This window comes from Aulostomus chinensis, chromosome 2, assembly GCF_037954235.1.
Source record: "Aulostomus chinensis isolate RoL2024-O1b breed Wild chromosome 2, RoL_Achi_v1.0, whole genome shotgun sequence".
In the NCBI taxonomy this organism is placed as follows: Eukaryota; Metazoa; Chordata; class Actinopteri; order Syngnathiformes; family Aulostomidae; genus Aulostomus; species Aulostomus chinensis.
Genome location: NC_141321.1, coordinates 35,154,526 through 35,173,098, shown reverse-complemented (window position 1 = coordinate 35,173,098; position 18,573 = coordinate 35,154,526). Strand labels below are relative to the sequence as shown.

Below are 18,573 nucleotides of genomic sequence, written 5' to 3'. Positions count from 1 at the left end.
GGTACCAGGTGAACCTGTGTCCTGTCCAGCTGCTGCGCTCCAGACGGGCTGCTTGTGTGATAACTGTGATATCCAGTCAGCTGGAGGGGGCTGATGAGGCTCCATGGCCTTGCAGTTCCCATTCCTCCTCTCACAGATTCATTCAGCACACCTGTCTTCTGACCTGGGGGGCTGGGTGTTGACCCTCTGACACCCGGGACATTTCTGGACATTTCCTACACCTCTGCACCGGAGACATCATGTCGTGAGGTTGTCTCTGTCACCTTTTTTTTGCTAACATGTTATCTCTGAAACAACTTGAGGGAATTTCTTCAAATGTCAAACATAAACTGGGATGCAAGGATGAACCAAAAAAATATCAGTGGTCAAAAGTCAAGGACACACAATAACGACAGCGCAGGAATGTGTAGGTTTCCCACTCGGCGCAAACGTCCTCTGAGATGAAGACCATGTGGTTTCAGGTGTGTAGGCAACACGGCAGAAACAGTCGAAGAGATGCTTACCAAAATAAATCGGAGCGTTTGTTAGTTGTGATTAATCATAGTTCTAATTATTCTTACGTGCTGACTGGTATTGGATGTGTTGCTGCTGTCCAGAGAGGACAAACTTTGGGAAGGCCGGCAAAGACGCCAGCTGGTCTGAAAAAGGTTTTCAATATGGCCAAATTTCAAATTTGATATGTCGTGTTTTTAAAAGATTTTACTTATAATTTAAAGTACATTTTATTTATAGAGCTTTTATAATACTCAGAAGCTTTACACATGTAAAAACAAATAAAAACAGAAAAAGATGGCATTAATTACACTTGTTTCCTAACAAAACGCACACAAGATTACTTCAAAGACCATTGGAAAGTTGACAACCCATCACTTCTTGACAGTTTTACAGCACAGGATGCAGTCCGGACATTTAGAAAAGATGAAAACACGCCTCCTGACAGTAGCAGGTGCTGGGATTCAGGGCGGTAAGGTGTTTTTTGATGTGATGTCATCAATGAGTGGTACTTTAAATGTCACTGCCATCCTTAGACTCTCCTCTCCCATCAATAACAAGCCCTCAGACTGAACTCCCTCCATGTTCCCCCTCTCCTCCTGTTCAGGGTGGTGGGGGTGGAGCCTATCCCAGCAGCCTTCCCCCTGGACGGGTCACCAGTCCATGGCAGGGCCAACACATAGAGACAGACAACCGTTGGCTCTCCCAGCCACGCCTACGGTCAATTTAGAGTCTGGATTAACCTGGTCCCTCTTGATGTCTTTGGACTGTGGGGGAAGCTGGAGTACCAGAGAGAACCCAGCAGGAACAGGGAGAACATGGAGACTCACCCAGAAAGACCCCGTGCTGCAGCCGGGGCTCCACCCACAACCTTCTTGATGGGGGGCACAGGGAGGACCACTGCTCCACCCACAACCTTCTTAATGGGGGCCACAGTGAGGACCACTGCTCCACCCACAACCTTCTTGCTGGGGGGCCACACTGAGGACCACTGCTCCACCGGGCCTCCCAGACAGAACTCTAAACAACAGTTGGCCGCCATCTTGTGGCCATCATGGGAATTACAGCTAAAAGACTGATTCTTACCATGAGCAACAATCAGTTAGGACACCCCCCCCCCCAAAAAAACCTTGAAATTATTATTTGTTTCACCATTTTATTCGATGAATGAGAGAAATGTGCTTCAACGGGACTTTTGACTGAAGGTGACAAAACAATGTTAGAACATGAACACGGTCTCACTGCTTCATGTCCTCAGCTGTGAACGTCCGGCATGACCTCCAACCAGCCTGCTCCGCTCAGCCTCTCCGACAAGCAACAAATACTTGGAATAATTCTTTGGCACAGCAGCCACCATGTCTGACAAGTGAGGACTTCAAAAGTCCCAATAACTTAAATATTCACCCGTTGATCAATGATGTCACTTCCTGCCTTATATACAACAAAATGAAAAGTGATTTTAGTGATTCGAAACCAGTTTGGTTTTTGTCCAAAGTTAATCATCAACAAGGTCGCCATCACATCACGTTAATCAATCTTTATGTTTGGAATTCTGACAAATAAATGAAGCTCCAGAAATGAGACAACGATGAAGCACTGCCTTCTTAGTGCTTGAACACAAATCCACACCGAACTCCAGATGCCGAGTGACCTGCCGGGCTGAGCAGGCAGGAGCCCCCATGATCAGAACCTCCAGAAGCTCTCAGGTTAGTCACGGCCCTATTTAAGCGATCGAACGCACCAGGTGGATGGCGCCATCTGCGAGTCGGGCCTTCCAAATGTGTTCAGCTTCATTCTGGTATTCAGAGGAGCGTAATCAGACCACAAATCATGACTGTCATTAGACACCTGAGTATTCGCAGGTGTGTTTCAGGCGTAACATCCCTCAAACCAATCAGAGCCTCATGTTGTTCAAGTCCTCAGGAGGTCCAGGACCTGGAGGGTTGCTGCCCCTCCTCTGGAGAAATGGACCTCCTCGTAAACCATCTAAGAGAGCAGCAGGAATCCACTGACCATCAGAGGTGGAGCAGGCGCGGAGCAGGACTGGCAGGAGGTGGTGGTCCATGTCTCCATGACAGCAGCGTTGTTGGGGAGGCCATGAGGGGATGTTTCCTGGTTGCTCCTCTCACATGTCCTCTGGTCAGACGGGCACCTGTTGGGGGGTAATAGGGAGATTCTCCCACGTGCTACACCCTGATGAGATTCCACACGTGACAGAGGGAAAATGTGGTTGTTCCTGGGGCTTCCCGGAATGGCAGACGAGGTGGAGAGATGAGCAGGGCAGCAATGGTGGAAAAATACAAGATAAAAAAAACAAGAAATAAAAAAAAATAAATGTACTTCAATGGTAATTATGGTCAGACTCAAAAATGCTGGTTATTGTGACGTCAAATGATTCTTTGTTATGTTGCCAATTTGGTGTGGCTAACGTAACGTTAGCTTTCTCGCTAGCTAACATTAGCTAGTGTCAATACTGAAGCTATCGATCAAAATATCAAACCCCCTGAGCCTAATTACATCCTGGTGTCGGTTCAGTTACATGATAACAAGCTTGTGTTACTCTTTTCTGTATTCTGACACCAGAAACCTAAGTGAGGAGTGGGATGTTCCCAACAGAAATGTTCCCAAATCCTGGGTGTCGTGTGCAGTCGTCAAGGCTGAGCAGCTTCCTTCTGGGTCAAATGCATTTTTCTAGACATGAATGCGACTAATCTGGAGTCAGTAGACAGTCTTGGAGCGGCAGACGTTCTCTGGTGGAGACAAACATCCGAGGCAGACGCTCTTGTCCTCCTCATCCACGACTGAGCCGTTGGTGAGCTTGTGTGGCTCCTCATCTTCATCCTCACCCAGGCTGCTCTCCTCCTCCTCTTCATTGTCACTTCGCTCATCTCTGGTAAGCTGAGACCAAGAATGATAAGATCAAATTTCCTTTTTGTGGGCAGAGAATGAATTTTTATTTTAAGGCCACGAAATACAACTCATTTCCTCAACTAACAATTTTATATTTTTGACTTCAGTTATAATATTTGGCCTCAAACACTAAATTGAAGAACATAGTAGTCTCATCTTAAATCTAGCTGATTGTGTTTGAGCTATGCTGTATTCATTTGTGTTATTTTTGTATTGTTCATATTTTATATTTTGCTGCTTAGACAATGAGATACTACAAAGAAGTTACAACTTAATTGTACACCAAATTCAACTCAGGAGAAAAAACTAATTGGAAATCACAACAGCAAAGCAGAAATTTGGAAGAGGAAAATGTAACGGACCAGAACTGTCTGACTGGACCGACACTGTCCGGCCACCCCTGTTGAGTCCAGAATCGTCCTCCTGAAGTTCACCACATTTTGGTGCTTCTGCTTTCCTGATGTGAAGTCCAGTCTGTGTTGAATTTGATTGACAGGCTGCTGTTCTTTTCCTCCTGTTCATCAGGTTTGGCACCCACCGCACCTTCCTACGGCTCAGACTTACCGTGCCGAACATGAACTTCTGGATCATACAGAGGATGAGGTAGGCCCAGAACATGTGCAGACCAAGAAGGACCACCAGCATTACATTGAAGAAGTAGTAGCCGAAGAAAGCAGGGTAGTGGTGGACAGGATAGACCCACGTGCAGTGGATCAGCCTGGAACACAAACGGCAAGTACGATGTTCATGTCTGGGTTCAGCAGCACTGCGGGCTTCATCCTCATCATAATGAAAGGCTGCTGATTATGTGAACAGTCAGTGGCACAACTTCTGCGCATGCTAGGGCTGGGCTATATTGACTAGCATTAGGCTAGCTTTGTAGGCTAATGCTAGGGCTGGGCTAGCTTGGCTAGCATTAGGCTAGCTTTGTAGGCTAATGCTAGGGCTGGGCTAGCTTGGCTAGCATTAGGCTAGCTTTGTAGGCTAATGCTAGGGCTGGGCTAGCTTGGCTAGCATTAGGCTAGTTGTGTGGGCTAATGCTAGGGCTGGGCTAGCTTGGCTAGCATTAGGCTAGCTTTGTAGGCTAATACTAGGGCTGGGCTAGCTTGGCTAGGATTAGGCTAGTTGTGTGGGCTAATGCTAGGGCTGGGCTAGCTGTGTAGGCTAATGCTAGGGCTGGGCTATCTTGGTGACCTACATGGCTCTGTGTCGACTTGCTGCTACGGTACCAATGAACACCAGGTTGTGGCATTCATGGAAGGAAACAAACTGAACTTGACCCGGCTCTCCTAACCAAATGTGTACTGTTAACACAAACATGTGATGTGTGCAGACTTCATCAGCTCACCAGAACGGGAAGATGATCAGTCGTGTTACCATGAACACAGCGGCAAACAGAACAAAGAGAACTTTGCAGGTTTTTTCCCATTTGGCGTAGTTGAATAGTTTAGCAGACTGAAAGATAAAAGGAGTTGAAGAGTGACTTCACAGGTCAGCTCAGAACTCAACAGTCGTCTGTCACTAATCACAGTGGAATCTCAAACCTCCAATAAGACATCAGAGGCATCATGGACCAGCATGACCAGCGTTCCGATACGGATGTAGTTGACACACCAGGAGAACGACAAGAGCACCAGTGTGGCCAAGTGATGGACAATTTGCTCCTTGAAGTCCTGAAGGAAGAACAGAAGAATGATGGGAGTCAGCAACGGGACAGCAGCACCACTCGGAGGTTACAAGGGGAACTACAATGCTGGCAACTGCTGGAACTGAGGTCAGGGGTCCTCGTTTCTCAGTCCAGTGTAGGAACCATTATTCTTGTACAATCTGTCATTTTAGATGCATGATAAGACAGTTTGACCAGTAAAATGCAAACTACTAATATCATGGCTGATATCTACGAGTCAGTTGCAAACTTGCGAGCATCGACTGCAGCCTCTTCAACTCACCTTCCTCTTGACATCGAAGGTGACACTGAAGAGGAGTGAGCCATAGAAGCTCATCTCCAGGATGTAGTACCAGTACTGTGACTCCAGCATCGACTGCAGATGGAGACAACATGGACATGTAACAAGACACTGCAGAATCTCGGTCACAGACAAAAGTGCTGTCCCTCAAGGCAGCCCTCTTTGTGTGGGTCCTTTCAGCTGGAGGGGAGCAACTCTAGAAGACTCTATTCTTCTGTGTCGGAAGTTTCCTCTCCACTCAGCTCTGAATCACACGTCCAGGTCGTGGACATGAATCTCTCATCAGTGTGATGGCAAAGAAGTCCTTCTCACAAAAACCTGCTGATCATGTTTCAGACTTATAAAGCCACAAGTGTTGTGAGCGTGACAGCCAATAGTCTTGATGTGAGCAAGGCTGTGAAATGATCATCACCTCTCAAAACTGCATTCTGACGCATCTGTTAAAGTTTTGTGGCAGCACCACAGCAAGAATGTCCATGGGAAGTCAACTCTGATCTTTGAATGGTGAAAACCCCTGGTTCAACGTCTCTGGGTGGCGGCTACATTTGGAAAATAATATTTTGATGTGTCAGAGCAGACCAGGTTTTGAGGTTTGGTATTTGTTGGTTCCAACCTGCTCCCAATTTGGACTTAGATCTCATATGTTGGCAACAGTAAACAAAGCTCGTCATGTGATGTTGTTGAAACAGGAAATTCTTGTTCTAACCATGAAAGCAATGGTTCCTAACTGGGACCAGCGGTGCCACGGCTGTCCACCATCTTGGACATCTATGGCACACCAGCAAAACCGGGTACGATTGTCCTGGCTACTGGCGAACAGCAGCATAACAATTACAGGAATGTGTAATTGCCTGTCATTGTTGATACTGGGTGGTTGAAGAGGGTGAATGATCTAAGAACTAAAAATGGTCCAGTGTTAGGATACATGAACTGCAGTTAAAGCAGTTTTAGTCTTTAGCTAATCGCTGACCAGAGCCAGCAGCTGGTTGTGAAAGGTGAATTAAATTATATTCTATTATGATATGACATCATCGGGACAAAAAAACTGCAATTCAGTACATGACGTTTGACTGGCTATTTCTTCATGTATGCAACAGTAACAATGAAGAAGGCTGTGATGTCAAAATATGTTTGTAATACCCGTCACCACCAGAAGATGGAGACCAAGTGCTGCACTGTAGCTTTAATGCAATAATGAGTTTTGTTGCGAATAAAAATACACTAACCTGTTTTGGAAAACCTGTCCATACTTCCCGAGTGTCATAAAACCACTCCTTCTGCAAACGCAGGGGGAGAATCAGTCTTCAGGTCCATCCTTGCAAAACACGGTGGTCATCAAAAGCAGCGCACTTTTATACTCACGTCATGCAGTGCGACGATTCCTCCAATGAATGCAAAGAGGTAGAAAACAAACCGCCAGCTGCAGAGAGCAAGACGCCATTTAATTATCACTGTAAACACACACACACACACACACACACACACAGTGTAGTGACCTGGCCTCCCGGAACTTCTTGAGGACTCCAGGACGGTCCCGACAGCGTCTTCGTCGGAACCAGCGCTCAACTTGTCTTATTGACAAACTGCATTTCTTTGACAGCCCAACAATGTCTGCCTGAAAGGAAAATACACACACACGTTCGCCTGTAAGACTACATTTAGGGTTTAAAAAGTCACGTTGTGTCTCAACAAATCAGTTACTCAAACCGTTTCAGGAATAAGGCCCAATTTTTCCTATTTGGAGATTTTTTTTTACATCTTTGAAGCCGAAAGGCCATCCATGTGGAACAGTTGCCATGGTAACAGCATCCCGGATCAGGCTTCCTTGCATAACCTGATTGATGCTTTAATCTTTGTCTCAGGGATGAAACAGATTTGTTGTTGGCTCTTTGGTCTGTGCCAGGTTAAAGTTCAGGTTCAAGGTTGTACCACCATGTACCATGTATCACGTACGGCACACTGTTACTGGTAACTGTGTTTTCCTGGTACCTCTGAGGAACTGGAGGAGAAAAACAGGGAACAAAGGAGCATTCACACTTGACCCTCTTGACTTGTCCCCCACTGAAGCATGACTGCCCCACCTCACACTGACCTGCTCTGTCTTTGCGCTGGTCCTGAGCACATTTACATCATCACTGAAACGACTCACATTTGGGAGTGAGTTCCACAGGTCAGGGTTTATTTCAGCGAGTCACAGGAGTGGGACAGGAGAATAAACCCACCCTTGACATCGACTGGAAGCTGACAAGTTTGCATCCCAAACTGAGTTCAGCAGCAAGTGAGGTGAATGACAGCAGTCTCCCTGTTCAGCAGCGCGGCTCCTTCTGCTGCTCACTGAACGTCCCGTGCAAGGCGAGTTGTTTTGCCGACAGCGTCGTACCGCTGGAGTGCCAGATTCCATCGCACCCACATTCTGTGCTGGTGCAACTGTGCTGTTCACCTCACGAGGCTGCTGGAGTCATGTGATCACAAGAAAGGCCACGTCGCCAGACTTCAAGTTATGCGTTATGTCCACATAAATAGGGATTTGGGCCAATCTGCATCCTTTGAGGAGACAGGGGTGTGGTTTCAGTGCAACAATAATGCAGCAATGCTGCACACGCAGCTAAGCTACACACTGCTCTCGCAACTGACTGTGGCTTCGACACAAAATTTAGCATGACTGACGCTGATAGACGGATGGTTCATCCAATCACGTGTTGAGTATTTCTCGACAGTGTCGGCCCTTTCACAGGTTACTCTACCATGCTGAAGCCCACCTCTTCCAACCCGGCCCGGGTCAAAGAAGCACGTCCAGCTTTGTCGGTGCGGACCGATCACAATCACAGAAGCTGAACTTTGGGGGGCAGATACACTTGGGGAGGCTACAGATCGCCGGGGGGAGGAGACCCTCAGAGTCTGCAATTAACTGACACTCTGAGCCCACCTGCCTAGCCCACCTCAAAAACCTTCAGATCCCACATGAGAATCATGGAGTTTCAAGGTGGTGGAGCAGGGTTTCCCACAGCACGAACAAAACATGTCATGAATCGGAAAAGAATCAGTCTTTAAAATCTTTAAGTACAGCAGGTCCATGTGATTTGACTCCGAATCGTGGGACACGTCCAAACAGCGGCATCTGCTGGTTGAACACCATTGCACTTTTTCGCTATCTGACATTTGTCAACATCCAGGAAAAAAAAGAAAAAGAAAACTTTTTGGGAAGACGTTCATCTGGAAGTTGGACAGCCGAGCGACCCATCTTCTATTTAATACTTATCAAATAATTGTTCAGTGCAGTGCAGAGTCTGTAGTCTATATCACACACACACACACACACACACACACACACACACACACACACACACACACACACCCGTCACAACCCACTGCCTTAACTAAACCCTGTGGTGGAGGTTTACCTGAGCAGGGTTTCTACTCTGAGTGGTGTAGTACAGCGTCAGGATGGCGTTGTCCTCTGACTCCAAGTAAACTTTCTGTTTGATTCCAGCAGCACCGGCGACAGGTGTCGCTATCCACCTGTCACACAGAAACAATGGGTTCAGTTCTAACTGGATTGCTGCAGCATCTCCATCCATTATGAGGACGACACAAATAACACAATTAACACCAGACAGGGACGTGGCTCAGCACCCAGCAGCTATACTCAGGTGATGGCCCAGAGGTAGGCAACCTCTGGAACACCGGTCCTGATGCAACTCCACGTGTCTCATATGTAAATAAATACATGCAACACTTCCATTTTGAATCAGCTCTACCTTCCAGGTGGCCCAGGATGCATTCAGGACACAGCAGACAGGTCGATCCACAACAACAGTTCTGTGCTGGCTCTGTCCTGGTAGAGCAGGTCTAGAACCTCTCTCCTAGTAGAGCAGGTGTAGAACCTCCCTCCTAGTAGAGCAGGTGTAGAACCTCCCTCCTAGTAGAGCAGGTGTAGAACGTCCGTCCTAGGAGGGCAGGTGTAGAACCTCCCTCCTAGTAGGGCAGGTGTAGAACCTCCCTCCTAGTAGGGCAGGTGTAGAACCTCCCTCCTAGTAGGGCAGGACTAGAACCTCCCTCCTAGTAGAGCAGGTGGAGAACCTCCCTCCTAGTAGAGCAGGTGTAGAACCTCCCTCCTAGGAGGGCAGGTCTAGAACCTCCCTCCTAGTAGAGCAGGAGTAGATCCTCCCTCCTAGTAGAGCAGGTGGAGAAGCTCGCTCCTAGTAGAGCAGGAGTAGAACCTCCCTCCTAGTAGAGCAGGTGTAGAACCTCCCTCCTAGTAGAGCAGGAGTAGAACCTCCCTCCTAGTAGAGCAGGTGTAGAACCTCCCTCCTAGTAGAGCAGGACTAGAACCTCCCTCCTAGTGGAGCAGGTGTAGAACGTCCGTCCTCGTAGAGCAGGGGTAGAACCTCCCTCCTAGTAGAGCAGGGGTAGAACCTCCCTCCTAGTAGAGCAGGTCTAGAACCTCCCTCCTAGTAGAGCAGGTGTAGAACCTCCCTCCTAGTAGAGCAGGACTAGAACCTCCCTCCTAGTAGAGCAGGTGTAGAACCTCCCTCCTAGAAGGGCAGGTGTAGAAACTCCCTCCTAGTAGGGCAGGTGTAGAACCTCCCTCCTAGTAGAGCAGGTGTAGAACCTCCCTCCTAGAAGGGCAGGTGTAGAAACTCCCTCCTAGTAGAGCAGGTGTAGAACCTCCCTCCTAGTAGAGCAGGTGTAGAACCTCCCTCCTAGTAGAGCAGGTGTAGAACCTCCCTCCTAGTAGAGCAGGTGTAGAACGTCCGTCCTAGGAGGGCAGGTCTAGAAACTCCCTCCTAGTAGAGCAGGAGTAGATCCTTCCTCCTAGTAGAGCAGGTGGAGGAGCTCGCTCCTCGTAGAGCAGGGGTAGAACCTCCCTCCTAGTAGAGCAGGAGTAGAACCTCCCTCCTAGTAGAGCAGGAGTAGAACCTCCCTCCTAGTAGAGCAGGTGTAGAACCTCCCTCCTAGTAGAGCAGGACTAGAACCTCCCTCCTAGTGGAGCAGGTGTAGAACGTCCGTCCTAGGAGAGCAGGTCTGGAACCTCCCTCCTAGTAGAGCAGGAGTAGAACCTCCCTCCTAGTAGAGCAGGAGTAGAACCTCCCTCCTAGTAGAGCAGGAGTAGAACCTCCCTCAGAGTAGAGAAGGAGTAGAACGTCCGTCCTAGGAGGGCAGGTGTAGAACCTCCCTCCTAGTAGAGCAGGTGGAGAACCTCCCTCCGAGTAGAGCAGGTGTAGAACCTCCCTCCTAGTAGAGCAGGTGTAGAACCTCCCTCCTAGTAGAGCAGGACTAGAACCTCCCTCCTAGTAGAGCAGGTGGAGAACCTCCCTCCTAGTAGAACAGGTGTAGATCCTTCCTCCTAGTAGAGCAGGAGTAGAAGCTCGCTCCTAGTAGAGCAGGAGTAGAAGCTCGCTCCTAGTAGAGCAGGGGTAGAACATACCTCCAAGTAGAGCAGGTGGAGAACCTCCCTCCTAGAAGAGCAGGTCTAGAACCTCCCTCCTAGTTGAGCAGGAGTAGAACCTCCCTCCTCGTAGAGCAGGTTTAGAACCTCCCTCCTCGTAGAGCAGGGGTAGAACCTCCCTCCTAGTAGAGCAGGGGTAGAACCTCCCTCCTAGTAGAGCAGGTCTAGAACCTCCCTCCTAGTAGAGCAGGACTAGAACCTCCCTCCTAGTAGAGCAGGTGTAGAACCTCCCTCCTAGAAGGGCAGGTGTAGAAACTCCCTCCTAGTAGGGCAGGTGTAGAACCTCCCTCCTAGTAGAGCAGGTGTAGAACCTCCCTCCTAGAAGGGCAGGTGTAGAACCTCCCTCCTAGTAGAGCAGGTGTAGAACCTCCCTCCTAGTAGAGCAGGTGTAGAACCTCCCTCCTAGTAGAGCAGGTGTAGAACGTTCGTCCTAGGAGGGCAGGTCTAGAAACTCCCTCCTAGTAGAGCAGGAGTAGATCCTTCTTCCTAGTAGAGCAGGTGGAGGAGCTCGCTCCTCGTAGAGCAGGGGTAGAACCTCCCTCCTAGTAGAGCAGGAGTAGAACCTCCCTCCTAGTAGAGCAGGTGGAGAACCTCCCTCCTAGTAGAGCAGGTGTAGAACGTCCGTCCTAGGAGGGCAGGTCTAGAACCTCCCTCCTAGTAGAGCAGGAGTAGATCCTCCCTCCTAGTAGAGCAGGAGTAGAAGCTCGCTCCTAGTAGAGCAGGTGGAGAACCTCCCTCCTAGAAGAGCAGGTGGAGAACCTCCCTCCTAGTTGAGCAGGAGTAGAACCTCCCTCCTCGTAGAGCAGGTTTAGAACCTCCCTCCTAGTAGAGCAGGACTAGAACCTCCCTCCTAGTCGAGCAGGTGTAGAACGTCCGTCCTCGGAGGGCAGGTGTAGAACCTCCCTCCTAGAAGAGCAGGTGTAGAACCTCCCTCCTAGGAGGGCAGGTCTAGAACCTCCCTCCTAGTAGAGCAGGTCTAGAACCTCCCTCCTAGTAGAGCAGGAGTAGATCCTCCCTCCTAGTAGAGCAGGTGGAGAAGCTCGCTCCTAGTAGAGCAGGGGTAGAACCTCCCTCCTAGTAGAGCAGGAGTAGAACCTCCCTCCTAGTAGAGCAGGTCTAGAACCTCCTTCCTAGTAGAGCAGGTGGAGAACCTCCCTCCTAGTAGAGCAGGTGTAGAACGTCCGTCCTAGGAGGGCAGGTCTAGAACCTCCCTCCTAGGAGAGCAGGAGTAGAACCTCCCTCCTTGGAGAGCAGGTCTCGAACCTCCCTCCTCGTAGAGCAGGTTTAGAACCTCCCTCCTCGTAGAGCAGGAGTAGAACCTCCCTCCTCGTAGAGCAGGAGTAGAACCTCCCTCCTCGTAGAGCAGGAGTAGAAGCTCACTCCCATGAACCTCCACCCAACAAACCTTCATGAACCAGCACATCTGAGAAAGCAGAGGGGAGAACCTTCCTGTACCAGGCAGGAAGGTGGCTACTGAGTGAATGAGGCCACATGAGGTCCAGACCACCTCAGTTTCAGTGACCAGATCTCAGGACACGTCCAGTGTTCACACCTGATATTAAGGCTGACCACTTGTGATCGAATCACTCAGGCCGGGTCTGAACAGCAGGTGTGCTGTACTAGTAGTACTAGTACTATGAATGTACCTGGTAGTTGATTTGGGTTCATTTGTTCATAATAAGTAACGTGGTAACATTGGAGAGGGTGTAGCTGGCTCCTACTGTACCTCTCAAACAGGTATCTGATTATTAAGAAGGCCAAGGCGTAGGGGACAGTGACATAGAGCTGAGAAGCTTTGGCGTAGACCCGTCCATCCTGGTCCTCGAGGTCAGCCCACGTCAGGTTGACCGGCAGCCAGATTCGGTCCCACCAGAACCACTCGTACAGCGTGTCAATCATCCCTCCAGGCTCCCAGAGACACCCTGCAACATGAGGACACATGAGGGGGAAGAAGTGGGCCTTGACATGTTGTTCAATGTTCAGGTTTAAAAGAAGAATCCTGAATACATCATGATGACTGCACTTTTATCTTCAGGGTCAGACAGGCAGGATAAGGTTTGAGCCAACAACTTACACTCACTGCTTCACACTTTGTTACATGTATGTGGATGGATCATTCATGCAATCATTCGTCCAATAATCACTGAACTATTTAAAGTATGGAATGAAAAAATAAATTAAAAAAAGGAAAATCTGAAGTAAGTAAAAGAGGATTTTTTTAGGCTTTCAAGTGGGTGGTTTAGATTCATTGTCAATACAAATGTGTAGGGTCAGAGATGCAGAGAGACCCTGACCTCTACTTTCCTGACTGGGCGCAGTGATTTGACGCAGCACCTCCAAAGCTCCATTGGAACTTGGGTCAACAGAACCAAAGGTTTGTTGAGGAGGAGAAGAGCGACTGCTGCTACTGATGATGATGAGGAGGATTCCTGCTGGACACACCAGCATCCTAGACCTGAGCTAGCTCATGCTAACACTTAATACCCAATACCAGCCATTGGGCTAAGCTAACTAGCCTGGACCTGAGCGAGCTGATGCTAACACTTCCCACCCACTCCCAGCCATTGGGCTAAGCTAACTAGCCTGGACCTGAGCTAGCTGATGCCAACACTTCCCACCCACTCCCAGCCATTGGGTTAAGCTAACTAGCCTGGACCTGAGCTAGCTGATGCTAACACTTCCACCCACTCCCAACCATTGGGCTAAGCTAACTAGCCTGGACCTGAGCTAGCTGATGCCAACACTTCCCACCCACTCCCAGCCATTGGGTTAAGCTAACTAGCCTGGACCTGAGCTAGCTGATGCTAACACTTCCACCCACTCCCAACCATTGGGCTAAGCTAACTAGCCTGGCTCTCAGCTCCCTAGAAAGGGTCTCTGCCCTCTTGTCCGTCTCTGGACATGATGGACAGTAAGGCGCGTTTCCACTGGCTCACTTTGGCTTGGGTTTGGCCCCGTTTCCACTGGCCCCAACACGGTACTAACTGTTACCATTTGTGTCCCTGCTCCACTGGGGTGCCAAGCGAGCCGAGCAGGGACTGTCCTCCATTGTTGTTGTTGTGTCGCACACAAATTATTCTGAGGAACTCTCGGCCGGTGAGTCCAACCACGCTGACATGGTACCCAGTGCTAGTGGGAATGCACCTGTACCGACCCATACCAACCCTACCCGAAGTGAGCAAGAGGGAAAGCGCCCTAAGAGACTCTCCCTGAAAGTGGACTTGTCCTATAAAGTTGTATTCAAAACCAAGAGTGACCCAGTCACCACTGCCCTGGTCTGAGGACCACCTCCACCATTTGTTTAACAGACCTCTCACACAGACAGAGGAGAGAAAACACTGGACAGCCCCACAACAGAGGCCTGAGCTGCAGCCTAGCAACACATCTCAGTAAACAGCAGTTCATAATGGAGTCAATGTGTTTTGTGTGTGTGTGTGTGTGTACACGTGCAAGTTCTGGTGAGACTTTACAGACTGACAGCAAGTCTATTCAAGGTTCTGACCAAGTTGTTTAGTCATTCCCAGGAGCCCACCCAGCAGGCCTGCCAGTGTTCCCCTGAAGAACCCTCACCAAGGTGAACGTTCAAGTGATCAGTTATTCATTTCTTCCTGACACATCACACAATATTGACACGGCATGGCTTTTAAGACCATTAAACATCTGAAGAGGCTATCAAAGAATAACAACCAGGTAGGGCGTAGCAGCAGATTCCCTCTGGATGTCACGCGAACTATGACCACAGCAAAGCAGGATCCCAAACCAGACAATAGAAATGAGAAACACACTTGTGTGTTAAACCCTCTCCAAAAAAGCTCTTTTCCCACTTGCCCTTAATAAGCCTTCATGATGGCCACACCCACGGATGTTTAAAGTCTGTCACCCTCTCTTTGAGGGAATGTCTTTAAATTGGCACGTCCACTGGGACTGAGGGATCGATGGTCTCCCAACCCTAAGATCAAGGTCACACACTGCAAAGACACACAACTGCCATGTCTTGTTTCCAAGTTAAATATACTTTCAGTTTTTCGTTGCAGTTTGCTTGGCCAGGCAGCAACTTCCTTGGTTCAAGTGAGGAAAAGAAGATGTTTTGAGCATAAATGGCACATTTCTCAACAACAACATTGCTACAAGTTCTTCCCTCGAGGTAAACGTTTCACTGCCCTTCTGGTGTGTTTCCCTGTCAGCAGAAACTCTGACACGGGTCCTCAGGAACAGTGGGTGGAGCGCAGGCAGAGGAAGAAACCATTCTATTTTGGGGGTAAATCCAGGAATTTCTTTTCACTTCTTTAACCTTACCAGATCTGGAAGTTGAAGAAAGGTAGTTTCAGGCGTATTTACAGAGATAATAAATGATCATGTGTTTTTACTTTACCAGAAAGAATATTACTTTTATGTAGAACTAGATGGGCAGTCAAGACAAACTGTGAGTGAGCGGAGATCTCCCCTCTACATGAACAGATTTTGCTCCACTTGATCCAAAATGTCTTTAGCATCTACCAATCCAACGTTCTGCGTCACGGATTAAAAACACATGTTGAAAGTCAGTTTGTTAGTTGAGCTGTTCAGTTACCCATAATCAATAACAACCTACAACCCAAAAGCTTAACAGATACATGGTAAAAGTACAGCTCCTGACTTGTCAAAAAGCTTCTGTTTGGCTTGAGTTAAAGACTCGTCATTCCACCTTTAAATAGCTGTTGCCTCCGAAGGTCGTTCCGCAGCACAGGTCCCTGAAACTGTCAACATGGGAGGGAAAACAGCTCTCCAACAGCAACAAATCCCAACCTTTTGATTGAATGGGCAGACCACCTATCGAGGATCAGAGAGGATCTTTGTGTTGGTCACAGCCAGAGAACAGCAACTCCATTCATTCTATGATGGAGCCTCCAAACAAACTTCCCCAACCGACGGATCCACAGATTAAACAACTCTGGTGTAACTGCCAGCAGCCTGGTCCCCCTGGCCGGAGACCGTTACACCAGAGTGGAGAGCAGGAAAGGTTGTAGCCCAGCTGTGGTGCTACAAGGTCAACAGCCTTACCTTCAGATGCTGGTCAGAGGTGCACCCCAACTGCTGTGTTTGCTGAGGGCGATGAACATGGATGGTAAAATCCTCTATTCCCACACTACGACAGGCAGCCAGCCACTCTCTCTTTGTTTGACATTCTTTATGGTCACACCCAGCGCCGCCACAATTACCTGGGAAGGCTTTTTTTCTTCCCTCCAGGAAGTAGAGGTAGGCTAGCGGATTGCCACAACACACACACACACACACACACACACAAGCTCCATGCCCTCCAGGGACGCAATCACCTTGTTTGTACTGTGTTCCTGATAAAGTACAAAAGCGAGTTCTCCCACAAAGCAAACCTTCCCGCGGCTGACGAGGCAGGTAACCACTCCATTTGTTGACTTTGAGTGTCAGCGAGAGCAGAAAGGTAGATCTATGTGAACAATATGAAAACAACGTGAAATGAACTCCAGAATCTGCCAGGTACCAGATTACTGAACCGCTTGATGCACATCTGGTCACTGGTGCAACACCCTACACTGAAAACTATAAACTCATTCCCACACTTTTAGCATTGAGACTTCTAGTGGAACCCTTTTCTGCATGTCATGTCCCACGACCTGAAGAGACGAACCCACATAAATCTAGACCAGCTCAACAACTATCAGGCCTATGAGCCTGATCTGGGACTCTGCATCAGTGAGAACATTCTCCCCGGGTCCCTGTAACCATGTCTGAGTTATTGGTGCTGAAGCAAAGGCAACATTCGATTACAGTAGAGAGGAGTGTGACAGCAATTATCCTGTCATCAGAGATACCACAGAATCCTTCACTCGCTCCTGGACCAGAACTGGACCGCATCTGACAGGAACACCAAAGAGTACATAGATTCTGCAAAGATTTTGGAAGGAGAGGATCATTTGGTGATACTGACCCAATATGATGTGCTGCACTTACATGCTAGAAAATTTGACTTTTTTACATCAGTCTTACCAAAAACAGGCTTGTAAGTATGTTCTTATCACAATTGGTGTCACATGCCTGGGTAATGTGGCAGGGGATGATTGAATCCAGCACACACACACTTCAATCCACCTGAAACTGGCCTGGCCTTTCATACAAGCCCCTGGTCCCTAAGGAATGAGCCAAAAGTTTGAGCATAAATATTAGCATGCATTAGCCATTGGCACAGGCCTGTTTATCATCATCTTATCATCTTCGTCCGCTGTTTGAGAGGGACGCTGCCGACCAACTAGTTTGGTATCTGGCATAAAAAGGTGGATTTTGACAAGGAATTTCCTCAAATATATTAAAAACCTCTACTGGGACTCAAGGAAGACCTAAAAATATTTTGGTGGTCAAAGGTCAGGTGCTGCACTATTATATATAACTACACAAGCTAGTTTTGAGTAAAGCGCTGATAGGCTCTCGTCCTCCTAGCATCGATGCCATGTGGCTACATCTCTGGCCTACTAATGTTTCTAAAATCTCTCACTGCTAAACTGTACTCTTGAAATTTGAGTCACATTTCAATTTCAAAAACCTGTAAGTATGTTTGCTCCATCCAAGTGTGTCCTGACAAACATTCCTGGTGTTCCACGTCATGTTAAGCTAATAGAGCCCTTTGACAACCCTGCTTACCAATGATTAACGTGACAGCCACACGCAGAGTTCTGAACCTTTGAAAACATCCAAGTCCGAGTTTTAAAAAAAACAACTTGTTTTCTGTTCTCCATTTTCCATGAAGCTCGAGAGTTACCATGACATTCCTTGTTCTACCGTTTAAGCTCACTCAATGAGATACAACGAGAACAAAGTTTTCCTGTGGAAATTATAAACAGGCCTGTGCCAATGGCTAATGCATGCTAATATTTATGCTCAAACTTTTGGCTCATTCCTCAGGCATCAAAACAAAAAAACGCAAAATTAGCATTGGCCTGTGTAAGCATTTGCATGCTTCAACCATGACCCCCCCCCCCCAAAAGATAGCATTAGTGTGTGTTAGCATTAGCTAACACACGATACACAATGCTAAAGCTAAGGGTGTGAGGTCATGACCCAGGTGTCCACAATCAAATAAGATTAGCAGGAGCATGCTAACACATACTATTGCTAATACTCAGGGTGTGGGGTCATGCTTCAGGGATGCTAATGCTGAAGGAACATCTGTTCTGATTTAACCAGCAACAGCTTCACATAACTCAGCCCTCAAGTCAAGTTGCATCAGGCAACACCAACCATCACAGTCTGAAGGCAAATGTCACATTCATATTTTCCAAAAGGTTTCCATATCATCATCATTATTGTATTTGAATATCACAACGGTGCGCTTCATTCTTTAATCAGTGCGGTGGACTTCGGGCCGCATCTGCAGGGAAAACTGAATGATCTCAGTCAAGAAGTACGCAGACCTACCTGGTCTTGGGCTGGTTGAGGAATCTGGGCAGCACAGAGGCTCAGTGGACTTTTGCGTCACATCAAGATGGTCAAGGGTTGAAGCCCTGTCCGCCCCAGGTCCCTTCCATGCAGGGTTTGCATGTTCTCCCAGTGCCTGCATGTGCTCCCCTCATCACAGACCGGGACGTTCTAATATTCCTGTTAACACCAACAGAAGATCTGGCGTTGCTCCCCAGGCACTGCACGCCTCTGTTAGATGACAATAAAGACTTCTTCTGTGGTGAAATTATTCGAGGGGGTGGAGAAGTGTGATGTTTGAGGAATTCCAGACAGTCCATCTAAAACACA

At 48.1% G+C, this 18,573-nt stretch overlaps 1 protein-coding gene across 5 annotated transcripts; it reads right to left on the bottom strand.

The window, feature by feature from the left end:
* Window positions 1-1,613: 1,613 nt before the first annotated feature.
* cers3a (ceramide synthase 3a) lies at window positions 1,614-18,549 on the bottom strand. 5 transcript variants are annotated; one of them, XR_015110871.1, is made up of 12 exons: window positions 18,244-18,549; window positions 12,545-12,740; window positions 8,771-8,888; window positions 6,866-6,984; window positions 6,732-6,789; window positions 6,596-6,646; window positions 5,352-5,444; window positions 4,947-5,075; window positions 4,751-4,857; window positions 3,967-4,120; window positions 2,506-3,390; window positions 1,614-2,287 (listed from the first exon to the last, which is right to left on the bottom strand). XR_015110871.1 is itself a non-coding variant. In XM_086191280.1 (11 exons), the coding sequence occupies exons 1-11, from the start codon at window positions 18,383-18,385 to the stop codon at window positions 3,211-3,213; spliced, it is 1,347 nt and encodes a 448-aa protein (XP_086047406.1). In that variant the 5' UTR covers window positions 18,386-18,549; the 3' UTR covers window positions 1,615-3,210. The 5 variants fall into 5 exon arrangements, 4 of the variants coding, with proteins under 4 accessions (XP_086047406.1, XP_086047416.1, XP_086047433.1 ...); XM_086191280.1 differs by having other exon boundaries at window positions 1,615-3,390; XM_086191290.1 differs by lacking the exon at window positions 18,244-18,549 and adding an exon at window positions 15,859-16,180 and having other exon boundaries at window positions 1,615-3,390.
* Window positions 18,550-18,573: the final 24 nt, after the last annotated feature.